The sequence below is a fragment of the Macaca nemestrina genome, chromosome 7 (genome assembly GCF_043159975.1).
Source record: "Macaca nemestrina isolate mMacNem1 chromosome 7, mMacNem.hap1, whole genome shotgun sequence".
In the NCBI taxonomy this organism is placed as follows: domain Eukaryota; kingdom Metazoa; phylum Chordata; class Mammalia; order Primates; family Cercopithecidae; genus Macaca; species Macaca nemestrina.
The window spans coordinates 30784390-30810614 of NC_092131.1; the positions used below are offsets into that span (position 1 = coordinate 30784390).

Sequence of the window (26225 nt, forward strand, 5' to 3'; positions counted from 1 at the left end):
GGTATACAATTGTAGTAGCTTTGTCACTTAAAAGTTCTATTTGTGAAAGTGTCGATCAGATGGAAGAAATCACTGGACTGGGCCGGGCGCGGTGGCTCAAGCCTGTAATCCCAGCACTTTGGGAGGCCGAGACGGGCGGATCATGAGTTCAGGAGATCGAGACCATCCTGGCTAACACGGTGAAACCCCGTCTCTACTAAAATACAAAAAAAATTAGCCGGGCGAGGTGGCGGGCGCCTGTACTCCCAGCTACTCGGGAGGCTGAGGCAGGAGAATGGCGTGAACCCGGGAGGCGGGGCTTGCAGTGAGCTGAGATCCGGCCACTGCACTCCAGCCTGGGCAACAGAGCTAGACTCTGTCTCAAAAAAAAAAAAAAAAAAAAAAAAAAAAGAAATCACTGGACTGTCTTCACCTCTCACTCCTCCCAACCTGCCCAGCAAAAACCTCCAAGGCTCCAGAAAACGGAGGAGTACTCATTTGCCATAAGCCTGCTCATATTTCAAGTTCACACCAGTGAAAATCTGAGCAATGAATTTCCACATGTTCAGTGTCTAATCCCAATATTCCCAAATAAATGAGTACCTATGTTTAACATTTAAATCAGTTCAAATATTTACTCCAGGTTTCATTCAGTATTTTAAAGCAGTTATAAAGCAAAAAGGCCAAATAGGTTTCAAGTAAGTGACTTTTATTTTTCTCTGACATTTCACAGTCAATTTCTGCAAAACTTCATACTTTCTCAAAAGAATTCACATTTGCTAAATAAACTTCTACCCTAAAGAATTCATAGCTAGAAAACCACTTCAATGTATGCACAAAAATTACTTTTCTGCTAAAGGAACCATAGTAGAAAATAAAAAGTCAGACAATACTATAATCAATAAAAACCAATGAGTGTAATAAATTACAAATGTCATTAAATCCCATTCCCATAACCATTGCAATCAGCAACTTTTCTAGATATATTTCAATAATGCCAACAAAATCTGCCAAAAGTTCTCTTAAGGGTTGCTCTGAGCTAAAAATGGCTTCTCACCTACAGAAAACAGCAGCTCTGCCACAGTACTTCATAGCCAATTATGTTATGCATCGCTAAAACCATCACTACTTACAGCCTTGGGCAACCGATGGAGATCTTTCTGGTCACCTCCAAGGTTCCTCCATTTGCTGGTCTGGCTTCTGGCCCCAACTGTCTGCTGGCCTCAGTGGATCTCTCCTTCCAAGATCTATCTTCTCTACTTGGTTTCATCTGCTTACAGCTCCAATAGGGAACAAACACCCATGGTAATAGCCTGGAGAGACTTCTAGCACTAAGTTACAAGATTAGAGAAGAGCTGGGGGTGGTGCTGCTTCTCCCTGCCACTCAGCAGTGAGGATTGATAACGGCTTTCATCATCTTTTACTGAAACAGGGAGGGAAATGCAAGCCTTAATCTAGGAAGAAGAGAGTCCAAGAGGCTTATAGCTCCACAGAGGGTTTTTCCAATGGAATAAATTTGGTTCTCAGCAAGTGTTTTCGGATTTTTGACACTCAGTAAGACTCATGACTGGTGCCCAGGCTGTTCTGAATGCACCTGTCTCTATAGCTTTGCTGCCAAACGTACTCTGCCAAAAAGGAAGCTTCCTAGCATGGTGCACAGAGTAGAACTGCTATAGTACCACACAGATTCAGGGCAGGCAAAGAGAGTGGGCCAAGAAAAAAATATTAAAAGGAGCTGAATCTGCCTAAAGACACATTTGCTCTGATTTCTGAAATTCTTTCAGAGAGTAAAGAGCAGGTAATAATTCTGCGTTGATGAGGGGAGTCTAGGGATGTTACCAAGTTGTTCACTTCTAAATCAGTCATATCTAAATCACACGCTTGTGAACAAAGTATAGGCAATCTGAAGCCACATACTTTTTAAACTATGTTAGAGTTACAACTACCTAGGAAATGTCATCTTTAACTTCTGGTCTTGGTAAAACTTTTCTTTGCAGAAAGGGTGAAGCTGGGCTGGGCGTGGTGGCTCAGGCCTGTAACCCCAGCACATTGGGTGGCCGAGGCAGGCAGATCAACTGAAATCAGGAGTTCGAGACCAGCCTGGCCAACATTGTGAAACCCTGTTTCTACTAAAAATACAAAAATTAGCTGGGCGTGGTGGCAGGCACCTGTAATCCCAGCTACCTGGGAGGCTGTGGCAGGACAATCACTTGAACCTGGGAGGCGGACGTTGCAGTGAGCTGAGATCCTACCATTGTACTCCAGACTGGGCAACAAGAGTGAAACTCCATCTCAAAAGAAAAAAAAAAAAAAAAAGAAAGATGAAGCTGATCATATAGAACTTATTAAGATAATTTTGTAAAGAACAAAGATTTTCAAGAGGATGAAATTTTAAAATAAGAGAATATTTTGAAACTTTACTACTTAGAAACATAGTTGCCTATTTAATGAAGCTGAAAAAAACATGTATCATCTGGAAACTCTGGTCATGGTCTCCATTTCGAGATAAACTTCATATAACCAACATTACACCTTTGGCTTTGTTGCCAATATCTAACACATGAAGGAAACACAGAAGACAATGCTCTATAACTGCTTCCCATCACTATGACATGGAACAAATGAAAATTTGGGATGTGAAAAGAAAATGGGTAAGATGCTTTCCAATTTTTTGTAGACTTACCATACCTTCGAGACAACTGTATTTAATTCAAAGTTTATCAAGCATAATAATCACTTCTTTTATCAAAATAAAAGAAAAAGAAAAAAAAAACAACATGGCAACAGAGTTAACTTATACTACATCCCCAGGAACCACTGAAACGATCCTTAAGATTTTTAGATATAAAACAGGATATACTGTTTCAAAAGAAGAGAGAAAAAAAGCCTAAGTTACCAGAATCGTCCAGCTCCTGACCATGAGATATGCCAGCCATGTCTATTTTCTTTAGCTTCTAAGTCAATAAAGCAATTCATCGACTATAATTCCAGATGGTACTGCATCCATTCCACACCTTAAAATTTGGAAGTATTTTTTTGCCTGCTAGTTTAAGAAAAATCTGACTTGTAATGAAAGTCTAGGAGTCAGATGGTACTACCCTTTCCCTTGACTTTCAAGTTTAAGAAAACAAAGCGTTGAGTGATTAAGTGCTCGCACCCAGGTGCAACCTGTGCCGAGGGCATTTTAGGTCTTGCCCAACTAGCACGATGCCTTGTGGAATGCAAGCAACCTCCTCTTATTTCTCTCTGTGACTAAGACAGGCAAGGGAAGATCCATGAAGGTTTCCTTGTGTCACCTACTCCCTGGCTCAACAGGCGTTGCTCTGTATGCTCATTCGTGTTACTGCACCCTTGATCCTGGTGAGAGGGTGGGATGATGGGAGGTGACAGCAGGAAGAGCCCCACACAATCATCTCCTGCTTTGCCCCGTGATCCACTGAAGCACCTGCAGGCTAAGGAAAAGGGGCTCAAGGGCACTCCCAAACTGAGGTCCTCAGTGGAACAGGGACATATGTATACTGTGCCCAGACCACAAGTTAAGACAGCAGCCAGGTATTGGCACGTGGCTTCCTAAGTGAACCACGACACAGTTTAAGTTTAGAAGGAAAAGCTCTTACATAAGCTTTGGGAAACAGGAGTAGGTAACAGTAAATGAGCGAAAAGAACCACTCAAGTAACAGGAAAATATGCCTCTGTACTATATGTCTGGGTGATCAGAGAATGCTTCTAGGTCACTGCCTGTATTACTGGACCCAGGTGTTAAAGATGCCTGCAGCTTGGCCCAAGCCTGGGGGGCCCTGCTCTTGGTGGCTTCTATAAACAGCTGGGTTTGCTCCTTTAGCTGGTCTAGTTCTACCTGAGTTGCCTGGTTCTGACGAATCAACTCCTTGGTTTTCAAAGTGATCTCTAGCAAACCAGATTTGTGTAGGACTACTAGGGTATTCTGAAAGCGCCTATGTTTGCTCTGCCGCTGCTCTGAAAAGATATCTGGGCTGCGGCAGAGGTGCTCTGCAGCCCATAAAGGTGAGCTATAATTAGCGGACAGTGGTGAAAGGGGAGAGTTGCTCTCTAACCCATGGAGAGTGCTGTCTGATGCGCAGACAGGACTGGCGGGGGAAGCGAAGGTCAGACTGGGAGCTTTAGCCACGTGACTGCTGGATACTGGCTGAAGAGTCTGTGGACTTCCACCTGCCACCAGAGAGGGCACACCCTGCAGAGCTGAGTCCTCGGCAAGTTTGGCGCTGGGTGGTGCTGGCGTCGAGGGACTGGACGGAATAGCACCAACCTTGGTTGGCTCACTGGAAGACAAGCTAGGCCCAAGTCTCTCAGTACAGATTTTCTTCTGCACTCCACTTGCTCCTTTTTCTTCTGGGCCAAGGGAAAGGCCCCTTTTGCCTGGATGTGGGGCTATTTTGGTGTAAGAATTCAGAATGGGCAAGTAGTTCCTGGAGTCGGACTTTTTCTCACCAGTGTGGCATGGACTGACAGGAGATGGTACAGGTGGATGAAGGAATAAGAGCTGTGGCTGTGCTGAGATCACTTCAAAGGAGGGCTGGACAGTCCATGACTGGAGCTGGGATGAGCTGCTGCCCTGAAGACAAAGGAGGAGAGCAGCACACTACTCATTACTGCCGAAACGATAGAGGAGTGAAGCTTCTGTCAAAGGGGCAAGCGGATGCTCAAATGTTTAGAACAATTTCAAGGACAGCGCTTCCCTCACATAGTGGTTTGAACATCTATTTGTGTCTGATATCACAAATACTTTCTTAACTTTTTCTAAGGGAAAATTGGAGGAAACACCTATTTTTATTCAAGTGCTATCACTCAGAAAAATAAATGGGTAGGTAAAGCAATGACATAGCTAAGGTCATAACTGAAACAATAAAAATATGAATTTCCTGGTGTAAGTTAAAATATGACTTTACACCAAAGTATATCTTCATTTAATTACATCTGGGACCTCTTTTACCTGAAAATAACTTTTGATTAAAAAGTAACATATTGGGCCGGGTGTGGTGGCTCATGCCTGTAATCCCAGTATTTTGGGAGGCTGAGGGAGGTGGATCACCTAAGGTCAGGAGTTCGAGACCAGCCTGGCCAACGTGTGAAGCCCCATCTCTACTAAAAATACAAAAAATTAGCTGGGCGTGGTGGTGCATGCCTGTAGCCCCAGCTACTTGGGAGGCTGAGGCAGCAGAATCGCTTGAACCCGGGAGGTGAAGATCGCAGTGAGCCGAGATTGTGCCACTGCACTCCAGCCTGGGCGACAGAGCAAGACTTGGTTTCAAAAACAACAACAATAACAGAAAAAAAGAAAAAACAACCCATATTGTCAGGAGTCTATGGGTCCCTGTTTTTAAGGCAGTGACATCCAACAATCATAAAACCATTCAAAATAATAACAGCTACCATGTATTGGTGCTGACTATAGGCTACCACTGTGTATAATGTTTTACATGAGTTACTTAATCTATATAACAACCTCATGAGGTAGTTACCATTTCCCTTCATAAACAGGAAACTGAGGCTTAGAAAGTTGAAATAACTTGTTTTAAGTCACCAAGTTACTAAGTGATGCCGTTAGGATTCCATCCTCTGTCTGACTCTAAAACCCATCTGAGCCATTCTGCTATACTGCCTTTGTTTTATTACTCCTCAATTATGCATTACTTTTTAATTGAAGTATTGATTCAGATGAAATCTAATAAAGAAGGACATGGCTACTTGTCTCCAATGTTTGAAAGCCAATCCAGTTCCAACCTGGTCCCAAAAATCTGAGTGTAGATAAAGCCAGGCAAAGGGCAAGTCTGACAAAAGGTTCACATCCTCAGTGGGGTCAGGTGGAGTCATCTGATTTATCTGAAGAACATTAAGAACTATCTTCCCATACATGTACATGCGCAGACCATTTTGCACATTTCAGTTTCTTGGATGCAAGGTTAGGAACTTTAGGCCAACTATAATTCATTTCCCATGCGAAGGCTGGAACGATCTGGAGTCCTCTTGATGTTCAAATATACTCCAGGATATACTAAGGCAAGCAATGCTAGGGCCAGAAACCACATTTCCTTGTCATAGGAGATCCAAAATCAAGAGGTCTTTTGAAGTAGAGATCAGCCTGTTCCAGCTCAGTCAGAAGCAAAACTTCATGCCCTCTCTAGGGATGACCTACTAGGCAAATGGATCTGGAAAATATCTAATGCATTGCTTTCCCATGCTTTTACTGGACTGTACTTCCTAATGCTACTGTTATGCCCACTGTCCTAACAGATACTTAGCTGACTTGTTCTAATTATTAGATTTTACAAATTGTATTATTCATGTTGAAATCACCTGAGGGAATACGGAACAAAATTTTAGACTTGGACAGGATCTCAGAATCATTTCACATAAACCCTTCATATTAAAGATGAAGAAACTGATATCCATCATGGTTAATTATGTACAAGATCACACTGTCTAGTGACAGAGATGGAATCAGACTCTCAAAAGAAAAATATCTAAAACCAAGCAGCCATAATCAAGACATTACACAATATGCAGAGGGTTTTAAATATGTAACATTATTTTAATTTTAGAATATGCTGGATTCTAGTATGTTTTTTAAAAACGAAAACAAAACTAGACTACTCCCTTAGGTCAGCCTCTTAGCTCCTGATCAGACCCAGGAGCCTTTCTGGCGGGTCTTTGTCCTGAAGAATGTGGCTCTGCTGGAAAAGCCTACTCACTCCGTAACTGTGTGTGTGGGCTGTTCTCAGCCTTCTGGAGCTGCCAGCCTAGCCTACAACAAAGAAGGGATATAAACACAGACACACAAGAAAAGGACAAGGAAGCCAGAGAGGAAGGCAGGGAGAAAAAGAATTGGGAGAAAGGAAGCCCAGGAGAAGCACTGACAGACTGGTGGGGCCAGGGCAATCTCACGTGGGCTTCATTTCCTGTCTCTATTATTTCTTTTCCTTTCAATAAGGAGAGCCATGCTTCCAGCTGAGATATGATTTACCAAGCAAAAATCTTCAAATTCCTTTTCAGAACTCACCAGGCTGCCTTGTTGAAAATCAGTTTGTGTTCCTCATACATAACTAGGTAATAGCTAAGACATTAAGATTTCCTGTCGGGTTAAAGCCATGTTCTAACCTTTTACCCTAAGGAGGGAAAAGTCAACTACTCAAGCCAGATTTCAAATTTCACTATCTTCAAGTAGCCTCATCAATGAACCCATATCAGAACTGATATATTTTCAGAGGAAAGTACGGTAAGACTAAATTTCTTTGGCTGAAATCAATCTTTTCTATTCTCAAACTTCTCTATTCTAACTTAACCAAGTTTATATGATCAAGTTCTCAGTTTCGAACACTAGAGCTTAACTTAGATTTTCATCTAAATCTTTTCTTTCATATCTAAACAATAATCATATAATATACACAGTTATGTAATGAAGCCCCAAACAGGATGTGTTTCCACGCCACAACAATGCTGTGTGGATTCTGCTGGTATTCCCATACTTGAACCAGGAGCAGCTTCGTCACTAATGATGGGCTCTGGCTGACTACTAAGAAAATGCTCAGTGTATGACATAAGAAACAGGGAAATTGCCTCTACTTCTGAGATAAATGCATTCTACATTCTTAAATTCCCAGGGCAATTCATATTAAAAAGAGCTTCTTTTGTTTCTACCCTAAACTCTGCCACATGTTAGAATGCACCACTGAAGTTATGCCATTTCTGCTTGGTTCCTCTATATACATTTCAGGGTCCCTTTGGACAAACTATGAATACAGAAATAAAACAACCTAGCTGTCTCAAAAATGAGAACACACATCATGATTCTCGTATTCCTTTTTAAAACAGTGTCACACTTGAAAGATAACATCTGCTCCCCAGGAGAGAAAGTACACATTGGTGTGGTTCTAGTGGTCTGTTTCTAAAATCTCTCCTTGGCAGAGAATATAAATCTCTTCCTTTATACACAGGAAGCTCAGAAATTTTTATTTGCAAAGCCTTTAGGTGATATTAGTCCTCCTCACCTGTTTGACCAGCACATTCTTCATGACGACCATGGGAGACAGGGTAGGGAAGGCATTCTTTGCAGTTTTGGAGTTCTGCCTCGGCCTGTCTTCTCTGCTCCAGCCTAAGGCGCTCAGCATGTCCTCGGACTCCATCTGCTCTGCGGAGCTCAGACATTCCGAGCTCCCATCTGGTGGGCAGAAGAATGGTCAATTCACTTAGGCTCTAGACTAGAGGTTCTTAACCAGGCTCCTAAGGAGCTATGGACCTCTTGAAATTGAAAGCAACACTTGTGATGTGTTTTTGTGAATTTTATTAAGAAGGAGGCTTTTAGCTTTCATTGGCTTTTCAACGGGATCCATAATTAATCCCTCCTCCACCAAAGATTAAGAATTATTGCCCTAGGACAATTTTGATTTCCTTTCTAACTCTCTTACAGACAAAAACCTGCCTCAATTAGGGCTCACATGAAAGTAATCATCACCAGTCTACAGGATAAATGAGTTCGAGGCTTCAACGTTAGTTTATTACTTTTGAGAATCTGTTGTTGAGAAAGGAGATGGGTATGGCCCAAGGTAGGATTAAGACCTTCAGAGGCTCTGGGTACCCCAAGAGGTAATTACATTTAAAAAAACAAAACCAATCTGTAAACCTCAAAACAACTGCATTTTATCCAGTTTAAGGAAGACTGTATGACTAGAAGGATATGCATCAATGGAAATATTATTTAGAATCTCCACTGACCCTTTTAAAAAAATTATAAATGTTGGGATCCTTCCCTTGATCTACTGAAGTGATTTACCTGGTTCCATAGTAGCGTATTTTCACAAAACACAAGTAATCCAAATGTACACCTCTAGTTAAGAACCATTAGACCGAAAACGAATGAGCCCAGAAGCAATGTACATATTGAGTGCCCAGATCTTGGTTTCTAAATGCCATTCTGCACATAAAGGAAATGAGGGCTCCTTGGAGAAACAGCTGATTCCAAGACTTTGACAGGGAAGATACGAGATAAGCCTGGACAGCTTGTTGTCCCAGAAAGCAAAGAAGTGCTCAAAACACTAACAGAGACATGTCAAAGAGACACAAGAGCTATCTTGAAGGGACTCCCGCTGGTCAAATTTGAGACAATTTGAGTATCAGAAATCATGATTTTAACGGATTGACAAACTGAATTACAAAAGAATTCCATGACTACATTAGTGATACTCAAAGACGAGGGAGGAGGGAAAGCACTTTTTACAGAAGAATGTCTTAATGTACGAAGAATGGTAAAATTAGAAGATCACCACTTTTTTCTTTGAGACAGAGTTTCACTCTTGTTGCCCAGGCTGGAGTGCAATGGCACGATCTCAGCTTACCACAACCTCCGCCTCCCAGGTTCAAGCGATTCTCCTGCCTCAGCCGCCCGAGTAGCTGGGATTACAGGCATGTGCCACCACGCCCGGCTAATTTTGTATTTTTAGTAGAGACAGGGTTTCTCTATGTTGGTCAGGCTGGTCTCGAACTCCTGACTTCGGGTAATCCGCCTGCCACAGCCTCCCAAAGTGCTGAGATTACAGGTGTGAGGCATCACGTCCGGCCAAAATCACCACTTTTAAACCACCAATGTACTGATTCAGGCAAAGATCATCAATGGATGCTAACTCTGGTAAAGAGTTTGTTGGGGAATAGGATAGTCACACAATTATGAAGTATTGTATGATCTTATAAAAAATAAATTACTTATTAATTACAAGAGAAAAGGGTACTTTAACAATAAAGAAATCTGGTACACACTATCTTAGCCAAGTGATCAACCAACCAGAGCATCACCAAGAGTAAACTAACTTACGAGTCTCCACATGTGTTGCAATGGGAAGGATACAACATCAACAACATAATATTCTGGTCAAGATGCTAATCCTGACCCTAATAATGGGGACACTACCAGAAAATCCAGGGTGTGAGACATTCTACAAAGCAACAGGCCTGACTCATTCAAAGATGTCAATGTCATAAAAGAAAGAATAAAAAGCAAAGATAAGATATGGGGGTGGTTATAGACTAAACCAGACTAAAGGACAGGACAACTAAATCCAATGCTCAATCTTCAGTTGGATTCTGGATCCAAAATAGACAAAAAGATAAACAGCTGTAAAGAAAATTATTGGGACAATGGGGGAAAATCTGAATATGCAGTGTAGCTAATGATAAGTATCAGTGTTAAATTTCTTAGGTATGATAATGATATTATAACTATACAGAAGAATGTCCTTGTTTTTAAGAAATTTGTACTGAAGCTATATAGGGGTAAAATGTCAAGTGTTTGCAATTTACTTTCAAATAATTCAGTGTGTGCGTGTGTGTATGTGCGTGTGTGTGGAGAGAGAGAGAGAAAGCATATATGACAAAAAGATAGATATATGGGGTATACATTTGCTTTTGTATAGATTTGAAATTTTTTGAAATACAAATGCAGTAATTAAAATGGGAAAAACTGTCTTGATTTTACAAATTTCATCCTACTCCAAGGTAACTGGAATAACTCAGGTAGTGAGGAAATCACTGGCACGTGGCCCAAGAGTGGCTAGACGCATTCCAGTGGCATTCACTGGGGCTACTTTCTGGGGCATAATGAGTTTGATTATTTTAATACCACTTTATGTCTGAGTAGTACAATATTCTTAAAACAACTGGCCTGACAAAGTTGAAGTTGTTAGAAGTGTCAAAATGTCAACAGTACTGGAAATAATAGATGGTAAGATTATTGATAATGTTTATTTTCTTCTTCGTGGTTTCCTACATGTCCAAGCTTCTATAATGAGCATGTATTCATGAAATGAAAAACAGACAAAAAGCAAACATGATATTGAAAGAAAAAAAAAGAGACACTAGGCCTCCAATGTTTCCCAAACCTGTCTGACCATACAACAAAAACACTTGTTTTTTAAAAAACCCACATTCCAGGCCCTGTCCAGACACTTGAAAGAGTCTCCAGGAGGGAGATCTGGTGATCAATATTTTAACAAATGCCTCGGGTGAGCTTTATGATGAGGCAGGCTTGGGAAACAATGCTGAGAGAGAGAAGAAAAATCCAAAGGGAAGGTTGGCCCGCCCTTCCCTGGACTGTCCTGGCCCTGGGCAGGGCAACTAATTCCTCTTAATCTAATCCCTTGGTTGGCGCTCTGTTCCTCTTTGAGCAACAGTCTATTTATAATTTGCCTTTTCAAGCAGCATGCCTACAGGGAGAAAATATGCCAATCTAAAGACAAGAGAGTTCTAGTTTTCCTAACAGCTGCATTTCTCACTATAAGTTAATAAATCAAAATTGATTGTCTTTCTGAGTCTGGATAATACAAATTTTCTCCTTGAGAGGGTTCTACTCTCAGGATGTTGACTTGGCTAGAATCCCTCAGCATCACCCCCTCTGCATCCCCTGCGCCAAAAATCACACTAGCACCATATTCAAGCCACTACCCTCAGACCGGGAAATTAAAAAAAGAGCCCCAGCACAAAATTAAAAGATTCAATGTATATTCAGCTAGCCCTTTTCGGTAAGGTTTAAGAAAAACTTGTAAGGAAAACTGTTCTATTTTCTTATCTCTAATAGATACTCAAGTTTAGAGCTAGGCCAGGAGGCTCACAGTCCAAATACAAAATGCATCGAGACTCGGGGGGAGGGGTTGTTGGAAGGGTACATTTCTAAACACAGCAAAACAACTTTCTCAATGAAAAAGGTACCTTACAAATTACATACAATATTACTTTTATTTAACTGGCAGTCTTCAAATTTGTTACATGGCAACTACATGCAGTAGCATTTTTTCCTCTACAATATAATAATTCCTGTGAAAAAGGAAGTAAAACAACAGAATTATGAGTATTTTTTTCCAGTGATCAGTTGCAATAGTTGGAAGTGTAAGATTCAGAGTCTAAGTTGAAAAAAGATGTCAAATAATTCTTTCAGAACTAACCCTACGGTGACTTTGATGGGTACCCTGACATATGGCATCAGAATTACCATTTTAAAGCATCAGGTAAGTATTTATCCTGTGCGTGAAAGCATCCCATCCTTATCACATAAATGAGTTTTGGGGAGGAAATTTTTTGGGCAAAGCATTCACTCACAAAACAGCGGAAGGATAAGATATTTTTAACCTGAAAAGCCAGAGTCCTTGTCTGACTCAGCAGCAGCCATCCCGAGCTGACGAGCCACTTTCTTCATCTCTGTGCCTTTGCCTACTTTGGCGGAGAGTCTTCTGGGGCTCTCTCTGGATGGGTTTTTCCTCTCCATGGTTTATTCAGCTGGAGGCAGATTCATTGGTACTCTTTTCATCTGGACTGCCCTATGAAAAACAATTATATAAGAAGTCACTGCCTGGAGAGCTGAAACAGGTGATCCAGATAGTGAATAAAGTATGGGCAAAGAACACTGGCCTCACCCACTTTAGCTTTATTTTCCTCAGAGGTCTCAACTGACAAAAGTTTCAAGTTTACTAAACAGAAGGTTTCCACCCATAAGGAGATTCACCGTCCTCTGGCTGCCCTCTAATTCCATTACAAATTCAAGGCACACAAACCACATTCAACATAGCTTTGTAAACTGCTAACAAAGGCACATTTGATTAGGCTTTTTGCAATGGGTAACAAAATGAACTCACCAGAGGGGAAAGGGGACAGGGGAGTGAAGACAAGGGAAAAAGAAGATGGGAGAAGAGTGAGGGCAGAAGGAGGGGGAGAGGGGAAAGGGGAGAGGAGAAGAGAGACACCACGAGGCTTGCTTTCCTCGTGTACATTTGCAGGCTCATGACCTACTGCCACCTCCCACAGTGTAGTGTTTCTCAAATTAACCTCTAAATCCTTTGGCTGAGGTACTGAACAGAGAGCAAAAACAACTCCCTATACCCAATGCTACTTTTAGGCTTAAAAAACACTTTTATGGGCAAATAATATCATATATAATAAAAAGCTTATAATATGTGTTACTATTAGTGTTATCTTACTTGAGTCTCACAATGTCATCTTCAGTTGCTATCTCATTTTACAGGGGAGGAAACTGAGGCTCAGATAAGTCACAGTCAATCATCTAAAAATATTGATAAATATTGCCACTGTAAATTAGGCATTGTGCAAGGACTGGGTTTATAGAATGAACAGAATAGAACAGAATAGGCATCTGTCACTTCCTTCTTGTAGCTTATGATCTAGAGAGAGACAGTCATTAATCAAGTAATCACTCAACTAGCGACCATTTTGATAAGAGCTATAAATGGGAGGGTCTAACAGTCTGGGGGACTCAGGAAGCACTCTGTAGCTGGGATCTGGAGGATCAGGAATTAGTAGGAGTTAAGTGAAAGGCATATTCCAGGCAGTGTGAAGGCTCTAAGGGAGCAAGGGGCTTGGCACAAGCAAATAACTGAAAGGCTAGAGCACAGTGTAGAAGGGTATAATGCCACGCACTGATGACAGACTGGTAGTCAGGGAATAGACAGGCAACACCTTGGAATCCATGTTGGAAGGATTTTAGATATTAACTTAAAAGCAATGGGAAGTCATGGAAGAATTTTAACCAGAAGTATGACATGATCAGATGTGCATTTTATTTATCTTATTTTTTGAGACAGTGTCTCACTCTTGTTGCCCAGGCTGCAGTGCAGTGGCATGATCATGGCTCGCTGCAGCCTAGACTGCCCAGATGGAAGCGATCCTCCCACCTCAGCCTATGGAGTAGCTGGGACTACAGGCACGTAGCACCACACCTGGCTAATTTTTTATTTTTTGTAGAGAAAGGATCTCACTTTGTTGCTTGGGCTGGTCTTGAACTCCTGGCCTCAAACAATCCTTCCACCATGGGCTCGGCTCTGTGCCTTGGCTTGGCATCCCAAAGTGCTGGGATTACAAGTGTGCACCAGCTTTGCATTTTAAAAGCATTCTGGATGCTGAACTGAGGCTAAAGTGGAAAAAGGCAAGAGTGGCATTGAGATCATTTAGTTGCTACCGTGATAGTCCAGGTGAATTAAGGTGGTGGAGATGGGGAGAAGAAAAACATGGAGGCCCACCTGATGGGACCTGGTTATTGTACTGGTGGGGGGGGAAGATGGTGGTACCACTTTCTCAGCTAGGGAGCCCAAGAAGTGCACAGAAGGGAGTTGGGTGGGTGGGGCAGGGTGGCATGGTCATGTAGATTTGGTCATGTAGAGACTGAAGTTACTGTGGGTCATCTAAGTGGAGATCCTGGGTAGGCAGTCACATATAAGATTGAAGCCCAGGAGAGAGGCCTATATTTACTCCAGTGATACGCAGCTCATCCACAGCAGACCCAGACCTAGACCAACAGTGCCAAGAATAAGACCAATCAGTCCTTCAAATTGCTGGCTGAGGATAAGAACATTACAGGTATTTTAACATGGCCATTTAGTCACCAAGGAATGGCAACTGTAAGGCCAACATGATAAGAACACAAAGAATACTGCGGGGATAAGGAGAATAGGCCAACAGGGAACATGACAATAATGAAACTAGGAAGATGCAAGCAAAGTCTTGTGATGTTTTAATTCACGATGCACTCCTGACTCTATCCTGTTGTCCTCTGAGTGAAGAAAAACACAAGCCCCCTGCCAAATAGCACTGTATCTAGAATATCCTGGAGTGCCAAGTCTGGACATTCCTGCTAATATAAGATCTAGTGAAGAACATTAACTACCCTAGAAACAGTTCAAAATAAAATTAAATAGAAGACAAGGATGCTTATAAGCAACCCTCTTGCTCATACTTTTGCATACTGTAGGAGCAGACTAAAGGGAACACAAACTGGACTGAATGAGAGTGAATTTTAAACACGATTCCAAGTAAAAATCATTCTGCCCCATATCTAACTCATTTAAGGGGACTGGCTTCCTCATTCAACTGACATCAAATCAAGTACTCCCACAGGTCACATGTTTAATCCTATGTGCATAAAAGATAAACAATGGCACTGTCACATCTTGCAGAGAACTATGCAAAAGCAAGGTCTATCTGACAGCTATGAAATTTGACAGCATGGACGGCCCAGCTTAAAAAGTAGACTAAAGTGTAAAACTACATCTCTAATTAAATCAGGATCCTTTTGTATGAAATTCAACAAATGTGCACAGTATAATTTTCCTAAAATAATACTGTCCAAAAGTGAATAGAAGCCTTCTGCAAAATGAAAAGTAGATGAGGCTTGTGGATGGGCATTCAAACTAATTCATGTCGGACCAGGCTGTTGATTTAGATTAGGAGGGTAGCTCACGTTAGTTGCAACTCATTAAGAATCTTACTTAGGTTCTTGAAGTTTCACATTATCTTACTAAACATGGATTCTTTTACAGGTACTTTAGATAATGCAACCCAATTTAGTCCTCTACAATCCTTGTGGCAAAACAATGAAAAAGGTCTTGCTATTATTATTAAAGTGTAGTCAATGGAGCCACAGAAAATACACAGGAATTTATTCTGGCTTATTGAGAATTTGTAGGATAACAGATAATTGATCATGGAGTCAAAATACTGAAACAGTGACAATCGGTTTTTGAGGCTCAGAAAACAATACTCCAAAGTATGGCACTTTAGCATAACGAGTGCTTTGTTGCTGCTTTTTGTTTTTTCTGAGACTGTGTCTTGCTCTGTCACCCAGGCTGGAGTGCAAGGCCACAAACACGGGCTCACTGCAGCCTTGACTTCCTGGCCATAAAGAAATTATCTGACCTGTCTTGTCTGATAGTAGATCATAAAACCCTCATTCATTCCAGAATGGGTCCTGCCCTATAACAGAGAGGAAGGAATGCTACACAGAGGTCAAGAATAATTCTAGACAGACAGACCTTGCTGGGTTTCCCACCTCACTCCTTTACTAATAGATCATACTCTTTTGTTTGATTTTTCTTTTGTTTTGTTTTTTATTTCTAGACGGATCACATGCTGTTGCTCAGGCTAGAGTGCAGTGGCACGATCATGGCTAACTGCAGACTCAATCTCCTGGGCTAAAGTGATCCTCCTGCCCTAGCCTCCTGAGTAGCTGGGACTCCAGGTGCATACCACCACACCCAGCTAATTTTTAAATTTTTTTGTAGAGACTGGGTCTTGATATGTTGCCCGAGCTGGTCTTGACCTCCTGAGCTCAAGCAATCCTCCCACCTCAGCCTTCCAAAGTGCTGGGATTACAGGCATGAGCCACCATGCCTAGCCAGATCATACCCTTTTTGTCCAATCATATTTCTACATGGCCGTCCATTCTTCATCAAACCTAAGCATAAAAATAGACAGTTTTGCCTGAGTTTGGGAGGCTTCAATTGTGAAGACTCCTGTGTCATAACAAAACTTTGATTAAATAAAACTGTTATGTTTTTCTCTTGTTAACCTTTCTTTTGTTATGGGAGGGTCAACTAAGACCCTTATGGTAGGTGAGGAAAGGTATCACAGAGGTAAGTTAAAAAGAGAACAGATGCTAAATTTAGATCCTGGGGAGTTGCTGGCAGTTGGAAATAAAGAATGCAAAATCGACTTTAGGATGGAAAATTGACTATTTTTGATATGAAAATGATTAAAAATATGAAAGCCTCTGTCTTCAGTAAAGTTCTCTTAAGCAGCAGAAAGCCTTAGCATTGCAGCCAGGGAGGCTCACATGGGATGTGGAACAAAGGGCTACATCCCTTCCCAAACTTTATTCTTTCGGAGGAGCAGCAGCAGTGCCCTCCTGGGAGTGGCTGAGTGACCCACTCACACACATAAAGCCCTCAACAGGAGAGAAGCAGAGAGTGATGGCATTTGCTACTGGTGTTGTCAACCCCCAAATTTGCAAGGCAAAGTCTGAAAACCTCAAGAAGTTGCTTTTTTTCCTCTTAGATATTAGTTTACAATAAAATTAGATGCTCACACATTGACTAGGAGTTGAAAATGGGTTACTAAGCTCTTACCCACTGTGTCCTTTCTGTTTCCTGGCACAGACTGGAAATCACTCACGCTGCTTTACAAATGCATGTACCTTACTCTGCATTAAAAGGGCTAATTTAAGCTCCAAAACTGTCAGAATTTACCCTAATTGGGCCTCTTATGCATATATATGTAACACATTGTTCAAAAATTTCCCAGAAAGCATAGTACACACTAAAACTCATAATGGAAAGTGAATCAGGCTGGGCGTGGTGGCTCACGTCTGTAATCCCAACACTTTGGGAGGCAGAGGCGGATGGATCACCTGAGGTCAGGAGTTCGAGACCAGCCTGGCCAACATGGTGAAACCCTGTCTCTACTAAAAATATAAAAATTAGCCGAGCATGGTGGCACACATCTGTAATCCTAGCAACTTGGGAGGGTGAGGCAGGAGAATCCCTTGAACGCGAGAGGTGGAGTTGCAGTGAGCTGAGATGTCGCCACTGCATTCCAGCCTGGGTGAAGAATGAGACTCCGTCAAAAAAAAAAAAAAAAAGCGGGGGGGGGGGGGGGTTGGGGAGGGAGGAAGGAAGGAAGGGAGGGACGGAGAGGGGGAATCGGAATCAGAGCCAGGCAAGGTGGCTCACGTCTGTAATCCCAGCAGCACCTTGAGAGGCCAAGGCAGGTAGATCACCTGAGGTCAAGAGTTCGAGAGCAGCCTGGTCAATATGGTGAAACGCTGTCTCTACTAAAAATACAAAAATTAGCTGGGCTTGGGGTGTGTGCCTGTAATCCCAGCTACTCAGGAGACTGAGGCATGAGAATAGCTTGAACCTGGGAGGCAGAGATTGTAGTAAGCCAAGATTGTGCCTCTGCACTCCAGCCTGGAGAAAGAACGTGAATCAATAAATATATGTTTATATAAGGGGACAAAATTCAAAATCCTAGCAAGTGCTCCAAAGCACTTAGTTCTTACTACTCTTTTTGCACTTCTGACATTAGTCTAATTATTTGTCTCCTTAACCTTGAGTTGTTTTTTTCATCTTTGCAACCTCAGCCCCCAACAATTAACATGAGGCACTCAATAGAGTAATAAATTCCAACAAATCGGCCGGGCGCGGTGGCTCAAGCCTGTAATCGCAGCACTTTGGGAGGCCAAGACGGGCGGATCACGAGGTCAGGAGATCGAGACCATCCTGGCTAACACGGTGAAACCCCGTCTCTACTAAAAAATACAAAAAACTAGCCAGGCGAGGTGGCAGGCGCCTGTAGTCCCAGCTACTCGGGAGGCTGAGGCAGGAGAATGGCGTACGTAAACCCGGGAGGCGGAGCTTGCAATGAGCTGAGATCTGGCCACTGCACTCCAGCCTGGGCGATAAAGCGAGACTCCTTCTCAAAAAAAAAAAAAAAAAAATTCCAACAAATCTCAGACCTGCTGAGTCTCTCTGACAGCTCTAGTAGCTTAGCAGCACAGAAATACCTGAACAGCTTGAAGGTCAAGATTCTGCATTTCCAAACACCATGGTCACCTTAAGATCTAACCTCCACGTCTGGTCCCCTGCAGGAAACAGATATTTGATCTACCCCTTATTCTAAGATGAAACCTCAGGGACAAATCCACCATCCAAATTAAAGCTTGGTCTAATCCACAAACAATCTTTGTGAAGATTTGTCCTTATGATTAAAAAGGAGCAAACCTGCACGTTATGCACATGTACCCTACAACTTAAAGTATAATAATAATAAATTAATTAAAATAAATAAATAAATAAAATTTAAAAATTTTTTAAAAATTAAAAAAAAAAAAAAAAAAAAGGAGATCCAAGGGTTACAAGAAAAGGATCTGAAATGCTGCTTTCAGATCTCTCCTTTTATAGACACTTGGCAACATTCCTGGGAGCTCAAGTTCCCTTTAAAATGTGTCACGTGTATAACATGTGTGCCTGGACAGAAGTGTGAGGTAAAAGCCCAACCACAGGCTTAAATACAATAAAGTGATAAGGTCGCAGAAAGAAAACCTTGAGTAATCCCAGTTCGAATTATAAGCACATTACTAGGTGTTCTCCAAAGTCATTTTCTTTTGGCCTGCATATTCGAGATACCATTCTGGGAGGAGGTCTGTGTATTTTAACAGTGGAAAAACCCTGTCTACCTAAATGTCTAATATTCATCTTCCCTTTCACATTCATTCCATTTCTCCAACGTAGCTGAAAATTCGTGTTAAAGATCCTGAACCCCAATTCCATACAATTTCCCATGTTTGAGACCAGTTTGGCTCTATTTTCACCTTTCAAAGGGAGATGAGCTTAGAGAACTTTCTCCGATCCCCTGCTGCAATTAGTTCACAGTAACAGTGCCCACCTACCCATTCGCACCAGCCCACGTTGCATCTGTGCCAGGCAGCATGTGCACCCTCCAGGCATCCACCAGCCTGCCAGCTCAGCAGGGCAGAACTGGGCAGACCCTAGTACTGTGCTGTGACTGGCATACCACCAGCCTTCCAGGGCAAACGCCCAGGCAATGCATACTGCCAGGACTTGAGCAATAACAGCGAGCCTAGCTCCAGCCTGTGACCTGGGCCGGGATCAGAGCTCCCCCGAAGCCACCCACTAACCACTAACTCCTTACTTGGCACTGCCCACCTTCTCCCTCAAAACACTACCCCCGGCACCAAGCCTGGCAAGCTGGCCACTCAAGGGAAACAACCAGCAACGTGGGTGACGGCAGGTCTCTGGAAAGGGCCACACACCTGTGCCCTGGGGCCAGAACAGGGTACCACCCCCGACCTCAAACTGGAAGCCCAGGACCTTCCCCCAGTTACCAGTTCTGGTGCCCACTCACCTGCCCACTGCCTAGCCCTCAGCTCCCAGCCGGGCTGGACTCCAAGCTCTCTCCCCGCCCAGCCGGCTGGCGGTTGCGCCTAGGGCTAGACCAGGGCCCACCTGCCCGTCACACAAGCCCTCTCCCCACACGCAGCCCCCTCCTCACCGGCGATTCCCTCTCCCACGCCCCTCACAGCAAAGCCAACAACCCTCACTCCCACCATTTGGCCCTCCGTCCCCCGAAAGTCCCAGTTTGCCCCTCTTGCCTACTCGCTCCTCTTCCTCTCTCCCCTACTTCCCCCTTCTCTCCCCACGCTTCTCGCCCAATCCCTCTCCCGTCGCCAACCCTGCTCCCCTCCTCCCAGACCCAGCCCTCCCTTTCTCACCGAGGGCCGGGGTCGCAGCTCCACGACCGGCCCCCGTGGGTCAGGTGGCGCATGCGCGAGCACGGCCCCGCGGCACCATGACAACCTCGTCGTCGCCGGGTGTCTCGCTATCTCCACAGCCTCCCGCCCATTTCTCCTCCCCACCGCCTCCGCGACGTCTTTCGCCAGCCACGTGACTCGGCTCGGAGGACCCAGCACCATGGAGACCCCACGCTCTTCTCCTAGAAGGGGCCTTGGAGACGCGCCCTTTCCCCGCCCCCGCCGGAAGAGCAGGCCGACTCGGGGCGGGGCCGGCGCTCAGAGGCCTACGCTCAAAGGCCTACGCTCTCTCCGCGGCCTGAGGGCGTCTCTATGGTTGGTTCCTGAGGCCCCGCCGCCATTTTGTACGGGTCCTTGAGCAATGAGCGTCTTGGGCACGGCTTCGAGGCGGGGTTCCGAGGAGCCGGGGGTGGGGCCAGCTTGGAGCGGATACAGCAAAAAGGTGCGACTCTCGCACTGTAGTGGTGCGTGCCGCCGTGCCGCCGGGCAGCCGTTGGGTTGGGGGCCGGGGCGAGTCGTGTCCGGCCTGTGCGCTAGCGGGGAGCGACAGTGCCCTGCGTGGGAGAGCGGTGCGCGGTTGGCCTCAGCCTGGAGTCACCGTGACAGGGGCGCCAGACCTCCCCGCGTGCTCCTCGCATTTTCCCTACGCCTGTCGCCCGGTTTGTTTTTGTTCCCGTCCACCCTCGAGACCGTGCTTCACGAGGTCGAGGCGCGATTATTTTAAGTGGATGATTTCATGTCCTTTGATGTTTGACTTACTTTGTCATGTGCTGTGGGTTTTATACGGATGCTGTTTCTCGGTGAAGGTTCACGGTGAACACGTGTGTAACAGCTAAAGAAAAAAAGAGCTTGGGATCAGTGGACTTTCTGATGCCTTGAATCAGTGAAGGTTACTTAGAAAAAGAATTATTTCGCCAGTGAAAAAGAGGACATGGGCGAGTTTAAAAAGAGTGTTGACGGGTCGAGATTCTAGAGCTGAGTTGTCCAATAAGGTGGTCACTAACCACTGGATAAGTTTCTCAGTCGTACTAGCCACATTTCAAGAGCTCAGTCACCTCTTTATTGGACAGTGCATATTATAGCCCATTCCCAGCATCCCAGAAAGTTAATATTGCACAGTGCTAAGCTAGATAGTGGGCAGTTGTTTTATACTGGTCATCCAAGCCTTTGTAAGTATGCTAGGTCATGGTTAATCACGTAAGTCCTCTAGACACAGATAATGCTAATGTATTATTGGGTATGGGTGTACTTGTTAGCAATCGGCTTTACCAACAAGTAATATGCCTACAGCATGTAAGGCTTTTGTTTTGGGGACAGAGTGAAAGCAAGAGTTAACAATTACCAAGTAATTAGGAGCGGGGCCGCTTTACATACATCCTCTTATGATGCCTTACAAATTTATGACGCAGGTGGTATTTTTTTCCAGTTGTGTGGCGGTTTTGCCCATTAGGACTCAACTAAAAACCCGTGGCTTTGGCCGGGCACAGTGGCTTATGCCTGTAATCCCAGCACTTTGGGAGGCGGAGGCGGGCGGATCACCTGAGATCAGGAGTTCAAGATCAGTCTGGGCTGTTAACATGGTAAAACCCCATCTCTAGTAAAAATACAAAATTAGCCGGGCGTGGTGGCACATGCCTGTAATCCCAGCTACTCGGGAGGCTGAGGCAGGAGAATCGCTTGAATCTGGGAGGCGGAGGATGCGGTGAGCCGAGATCGTGCCATTGCACTCCAGTCTGGGCAACAAGAGTAAATCTCCATCTCACCAAACAAACAAAAAACCATGGCTTTTATCCATGAAGCTATTAATACATTGCCTTCTTTTGAAGTGGGATAAAGTAGTCTGCCTTCAAATAACTTAAAATCTGATATGGGAAATAAGACGCGCTGTAATTAATAAATAATATGAAAGAGAATGGGATAAGTACTAGAAGATTCTGAACAAAACCTAATAAAGGGAGAAAAAAATAATTTTTTTTTTTTTTTTTTTTGGTGGTTGGAGTAGGAAGAGACCAGTAGGTAAAGCTTTAAGGATAGCTAAAAGTTGGATTTGCAATAATGGAAGTGGGTGAGCGTATGACCCATATAAAGCCAAAAAAGAATCAATGAAATAAGCAAAAGCATGAAGGGTGGTACTATCTTAGTTTTCCGAAGGGGCAAATAAATGAACTATGAGAGAAATGAATTAATGGCATTTGCAGCAACCTGGATGAGACTGGAGACTTATATTCTAAATGAAGTAACTAAGGAGTAGAAACCCAAACATGGTATGTTCTCACTCGTAAGTAGGAGTTAAGCTATGAGGATGTAAAGGTACAAGGATGATACAGTGGACTTTGGGGATTCAGGGGGAAAGGGTGGGAAGGGGGTGAGGGATAAAAGACTACAAATTGGGTTCAGTGTATACTGCTCAGGTGATGGGTGCACTAAAATCTCACAAATCACCGCTTAAGAACTTACTCAGATAACCAAATGCCACCTGTTCCCCAAAAACCTATGGATATAAAAAATTAAAAACAACAACAATAACAATGTAGATACAAGGCTAAATACCTGGGTAACGAAATCATCTGTACAACAAACCCCCATGACACAAGTTTACCTATGTAACGAACCTGCACACGTATCCCTGAACTTAAATAAAAAACAAAACAAAATGAAATAAAACAGTCTGCCTTCAAATAACTTAAAATCTGATATGGGAAATGAGACATGATGTAATAAGCAATATGAAAGAGAATGAGATAAGTGCCAGAAGATTCTGAACAAAGCAATAACATTAGGGTAGAAAAAAAAAAAAAAAAAAAAAACTTTCCTCTTTGCTTGTTGGAGTAGAAATAGACCAGCAGGTAAAGCTTTAAAGACAGCTAGGCCGGGCGCGGTGGCTCAAGCCTGTAATCCCAGCACTTTGAGAGGCCGAGACGGGCGGATCACGAGGTCAGGAGATCGAGACCATCCTGGCTAACACCGTGAAACCCCGTCTCTACTAAAAATACAAAAAACTAGCCGGGCGAGGTGGCGGGCGCCTGTAGTCCCAGCTACTCTGGAGGCTGAGGCAGGAGAATGGCGTAAACCCGGGAGGCGGAGCTTGCAGTGAGCTGAGATCCGGCCACTGCACTCCAGCCCGGGCTACAGAGCAAGACTCCGTCTCAAAAAAAAAAAAAAAAAAAAAAAAAAAGACAGCTAAAAGTTGGGTTTGCAGTAATGGAAGCGGGTGAGGGCATAACGCATACCAAGCAAAAAAAGAATCAGTGAAATATGCGAAAGCATGAGGCCCTCTTAGTCCTCCGAAGGGGCAAATAAACCAAACTTCCTTGACTTAACCTACATCTTGAGCAGACAGCCATGCTGTACCAATAACTTGAACTTCAGACAAGTATTGAAATGGAACCAAATGAATCAGACTAATTTAATGATAGGCATAATTTTTATGATTATTTTATGCTATGATTCTATATAATTAGATACACAGGATAAACAATTCATAAAGATTGATAGTGAATATTTTCATATAGGTAAACCACCGTAAACGTTTTTCTTCCTTTTCTATTAATTTACCAAGATTTGTAAATCAGCATCTATTGATAGTTTACTGGTGCCACAAATTCTTTAAGCTTTGCTCACTTTACTCTCTTTACTCTTGGTTGGGATAAGGACCCTGTGATGGATAGTGGGTTCTGAAGCAGCTGTTCTTGCTGTAGGGTCCTTTCCAGTTCAAGTTCTCTCCAGTCCATTGCGGTCTAGGCTCGGTTTGCTACCACCACAACCAGCAGGGGGAGACATGCGCCCTTAAATCCTACATTTAGGGACTTGCGAATGTTTCTTTTTTCCATCTACTTCTTGAAATTGTAACCTGCCTATCGATGTGAGGATTTGAGTTTTTAATCCTACATAGGATACTGTGAAGACTCAAACATGGGCCGAGTTTTATTTGAAGATATTTTAAGCGTGTTATCTATTGTACAATTTAAAATATATATAAACAATTGTTTAATAATTGTTGAATTTAAAGTTAAAGTCACTTAAAAATATTTAAAAGTGGGCCGGGCGCGGTGGCTCACACCTGTAATCCCAGCACTTTGGGAGGCCGAGGCGGGCACATGACTAGGTCAGGAGTTCAAAATCAGCCTGACCAATGTGGTGAAACCCCATCTCTACTAAAAATACAAAAATTAACTGGGCATGGTGGCCTGCGCCTTTAATCCTAGCCACTCAGGGGGCTAAAGCAGGAGAATTGCTTGTTGAACCCAGGAGGTGAAGGCTGCAGTGAGCCGAGATTGTGCCACTGCACTCCAGCCTGGGTGGCAGAGCGAGACTCAGTCTAAAAAAAAAAAAAAAATGTAATAGGAGACAGTGAAAGTATTCAGATGATCTAGTTTCAAATCCCAGCTCCTATCGATATCATTTTACAAAAGAAGGGGCATTTTGATATCTCTTCTGTATACACAGGAGGGAAGATGGGACATAACCTCACAATTTAAAAATAGAATAATTTCGGGTGTATGAAAAACTTAAAGCTTTAGTCTTATTTTTCCAGTTTGGCTGAAGACTGGTGAAAACATCACCACAAGGACTGGCAGCAGTTCTTGGACTGGTGTTTGGGAACCATTGATTTCCTTTTCCTGAACCTCAGTTTGGCCATCTGTAAAATAGTTATCCTCTAGTTTGAATCTAGCATCTAGCATTATTGGTGCTGATCACTTCATAAGTTTTTAAAGAGGATTTGATGGAGTGGTAAATGTGTGTCATGGGTCAGTGAGAGAAGAGAGGGGCTCCAGCCTGTGTGAGCAGGGGGATCTACAGGTGCCAGATGGCAGAAGCAGAGGCCAGTAATGGTGGGATGTATGACCTTTTTTCCCTTAGCAGTCAGGTGACAACGCCCTCACAAGCCAGATTGGTTCTTAGCTCACATTTTAGGGGAAGATTTGGCAGAGCAGGTATACTAAAAGGATAATATTCAGGTTATGGTCAGGCTGTTCATATACAGGCAAAGGTTTGATTTTAGAGGCAGTGTAAACCCCTTCCACATAGCCCTCTGTCTTCCTGCTGATACTTGAAATTCCTTTAAGGAATTGCTTGACACCAAGATACTCTGGAACCCAAGACAGATTCTTCCATAACAACATGGAGTGCTTATTATTTGCCAGATGCTGTCCTAAGTGATTTGCCTACATTTATTCATTTAATCCTCCTACTGTCTATGAGATGGGTGTAGTATCATTATTTTCTTTTTACAGAGCAGGAGGCTCAGATACAGAGGCCCATGTCACTTGCTGAGGTCACCAGTGTTAAGTGGTAGAGCCAGGATTTGAATTCCAGAGTCCTTGCCACTTTGCTTGACAGCCTCCATGTTAAAGTGGAAATGGGTAATATCTCAGCCTTTCCTGCTGTGCTAAGGAGGAGGCCAGTGGGGAGCTAAAAGCACTATGAGGAATAAAAATAAAATCCTAAGCCCTTCAGCCAACTGGAATAACCCCCTCTTGGCCAAGCAGTCCCGAGAGAAACCCTGAAAACTGAAATGTCTGGCCGTGATGGGGAGAGAGGTCAGACATGCCTCAGTATGCCCCTTCCTTGTTAATCTTTAACCAGAATTATTTCCTAAAGAGTAAGCAGAAACCAGCTCTAGAAAACAAGAAATGGACAACCTGTTCCTTTATCCCATTAGCCAATCACCTGAAGTAGTGACTGCACTCCCCCACCCTCTTTACAGTTTCAAAGTGACAGCTTGCCAGTTTCACAATGCATCCCTTCCTAAAAACTGACCACCATCTCTGAACTAGTTTGGTTGACTTGTGGAGGATGTGAGGATTTTTGTGTCCTCTGCTTCACCTTGTGATGTCAGAGTAAAACCGCCTTTGCAAAGATTATGACAGTAAGAGAAGTCTAGCATGGCTGACTCCATCTTGCTTCTGCCTCATAGGCAGGCTGTCCTCACACATTCCTGGGTGTAGTCCAAGCTAACCATGGGAGGCATGTAGTTTATAATTTAACTTTGAGGCGAGAATGATAATAGGCCCTCCATGAAACTAACCCCCTCTTTGCTCAGGGACTGAAACCACTTTTGTAAAAGTAATCAAAGACCACAAGATTGGGATTATGGGACGGACCTGAATTCTGC

The 26225-nt window shown here is 43.3% G+C and overlaps 1 protein-coding gene and 1 long non-coding RNA gene across 5 annotated transcripts in view; one reads left to right on the forward strand and one right to left on the reverse strand.

Annotated features, from left to right (window-relative positions):
- Positions 1 to 667: 667 nt before the first annotated feature.
- On the reverse strand, positions 668 to 20213 carry LOC105495853 (CLOCK interacting pacemaker). Its single transcript, XM_011765720.2, has 4 exons — positions 20072 to 20213; positions 12127 to 12314; positions 8004 to 8173; positions 668 to 4570 (listed from the first exon to the last, which is right to left on the reverse strand). Exons 2-4 carry the CDS (start codon positions 12260 to 12262, stop codon positions 3677 to 3679), a joined length of 1200 nt encoding a protein of 399 aa, XP_011764022.2. The 5' UTR covers positions 12263 to 12314; positions 20072 to 20213; the 3' UTR covers positions 668 to 3676.
- Positions 20214 to 20327: 114 nt separating this feature from the next.
- The window catches only part of LOC139364237 (uncharacterized), a 243051-nt gene continuing 237153 nt past the window's right edge, over positions 20328 to 26225 (forward strand). For all 4 annotated transcript variants that reach the window (XR_011625692.1, XR_011625690.1, XR_011625691.1 and 1 more), the window contains exon 1: positions 20328 to 20552. This is a non-coding gene — a long non-coding RNA (uncharacterized lncRNA). The remainder of the gene's footprint in view (positions 20553 to 26225) is intronic.

Coding starts and splice junctions, on each gene's coding strand:
- LOC105495853 (XM_011765720.2), bottom strand. CDS start 12,262: ATGGAGAGGAAAAACCCATCCAGAGAGAGCCCCAGAAGACTCTCCGCC. Junction 8,174..12,126: donor CAAGGACTCTGGCTTTTCAG/GTTAAAAATATC, acceptor TCTGCCCACCAG/ATGGGAGCTCGGAATGTCTG. Junction 4,571..8,003: donor AGAATGTGCTGGTCAAACAG/GTGAGGAGGACT, acceptor CTTTGTCTTCAG/GGCAGCAGCTCATCCCAGCT.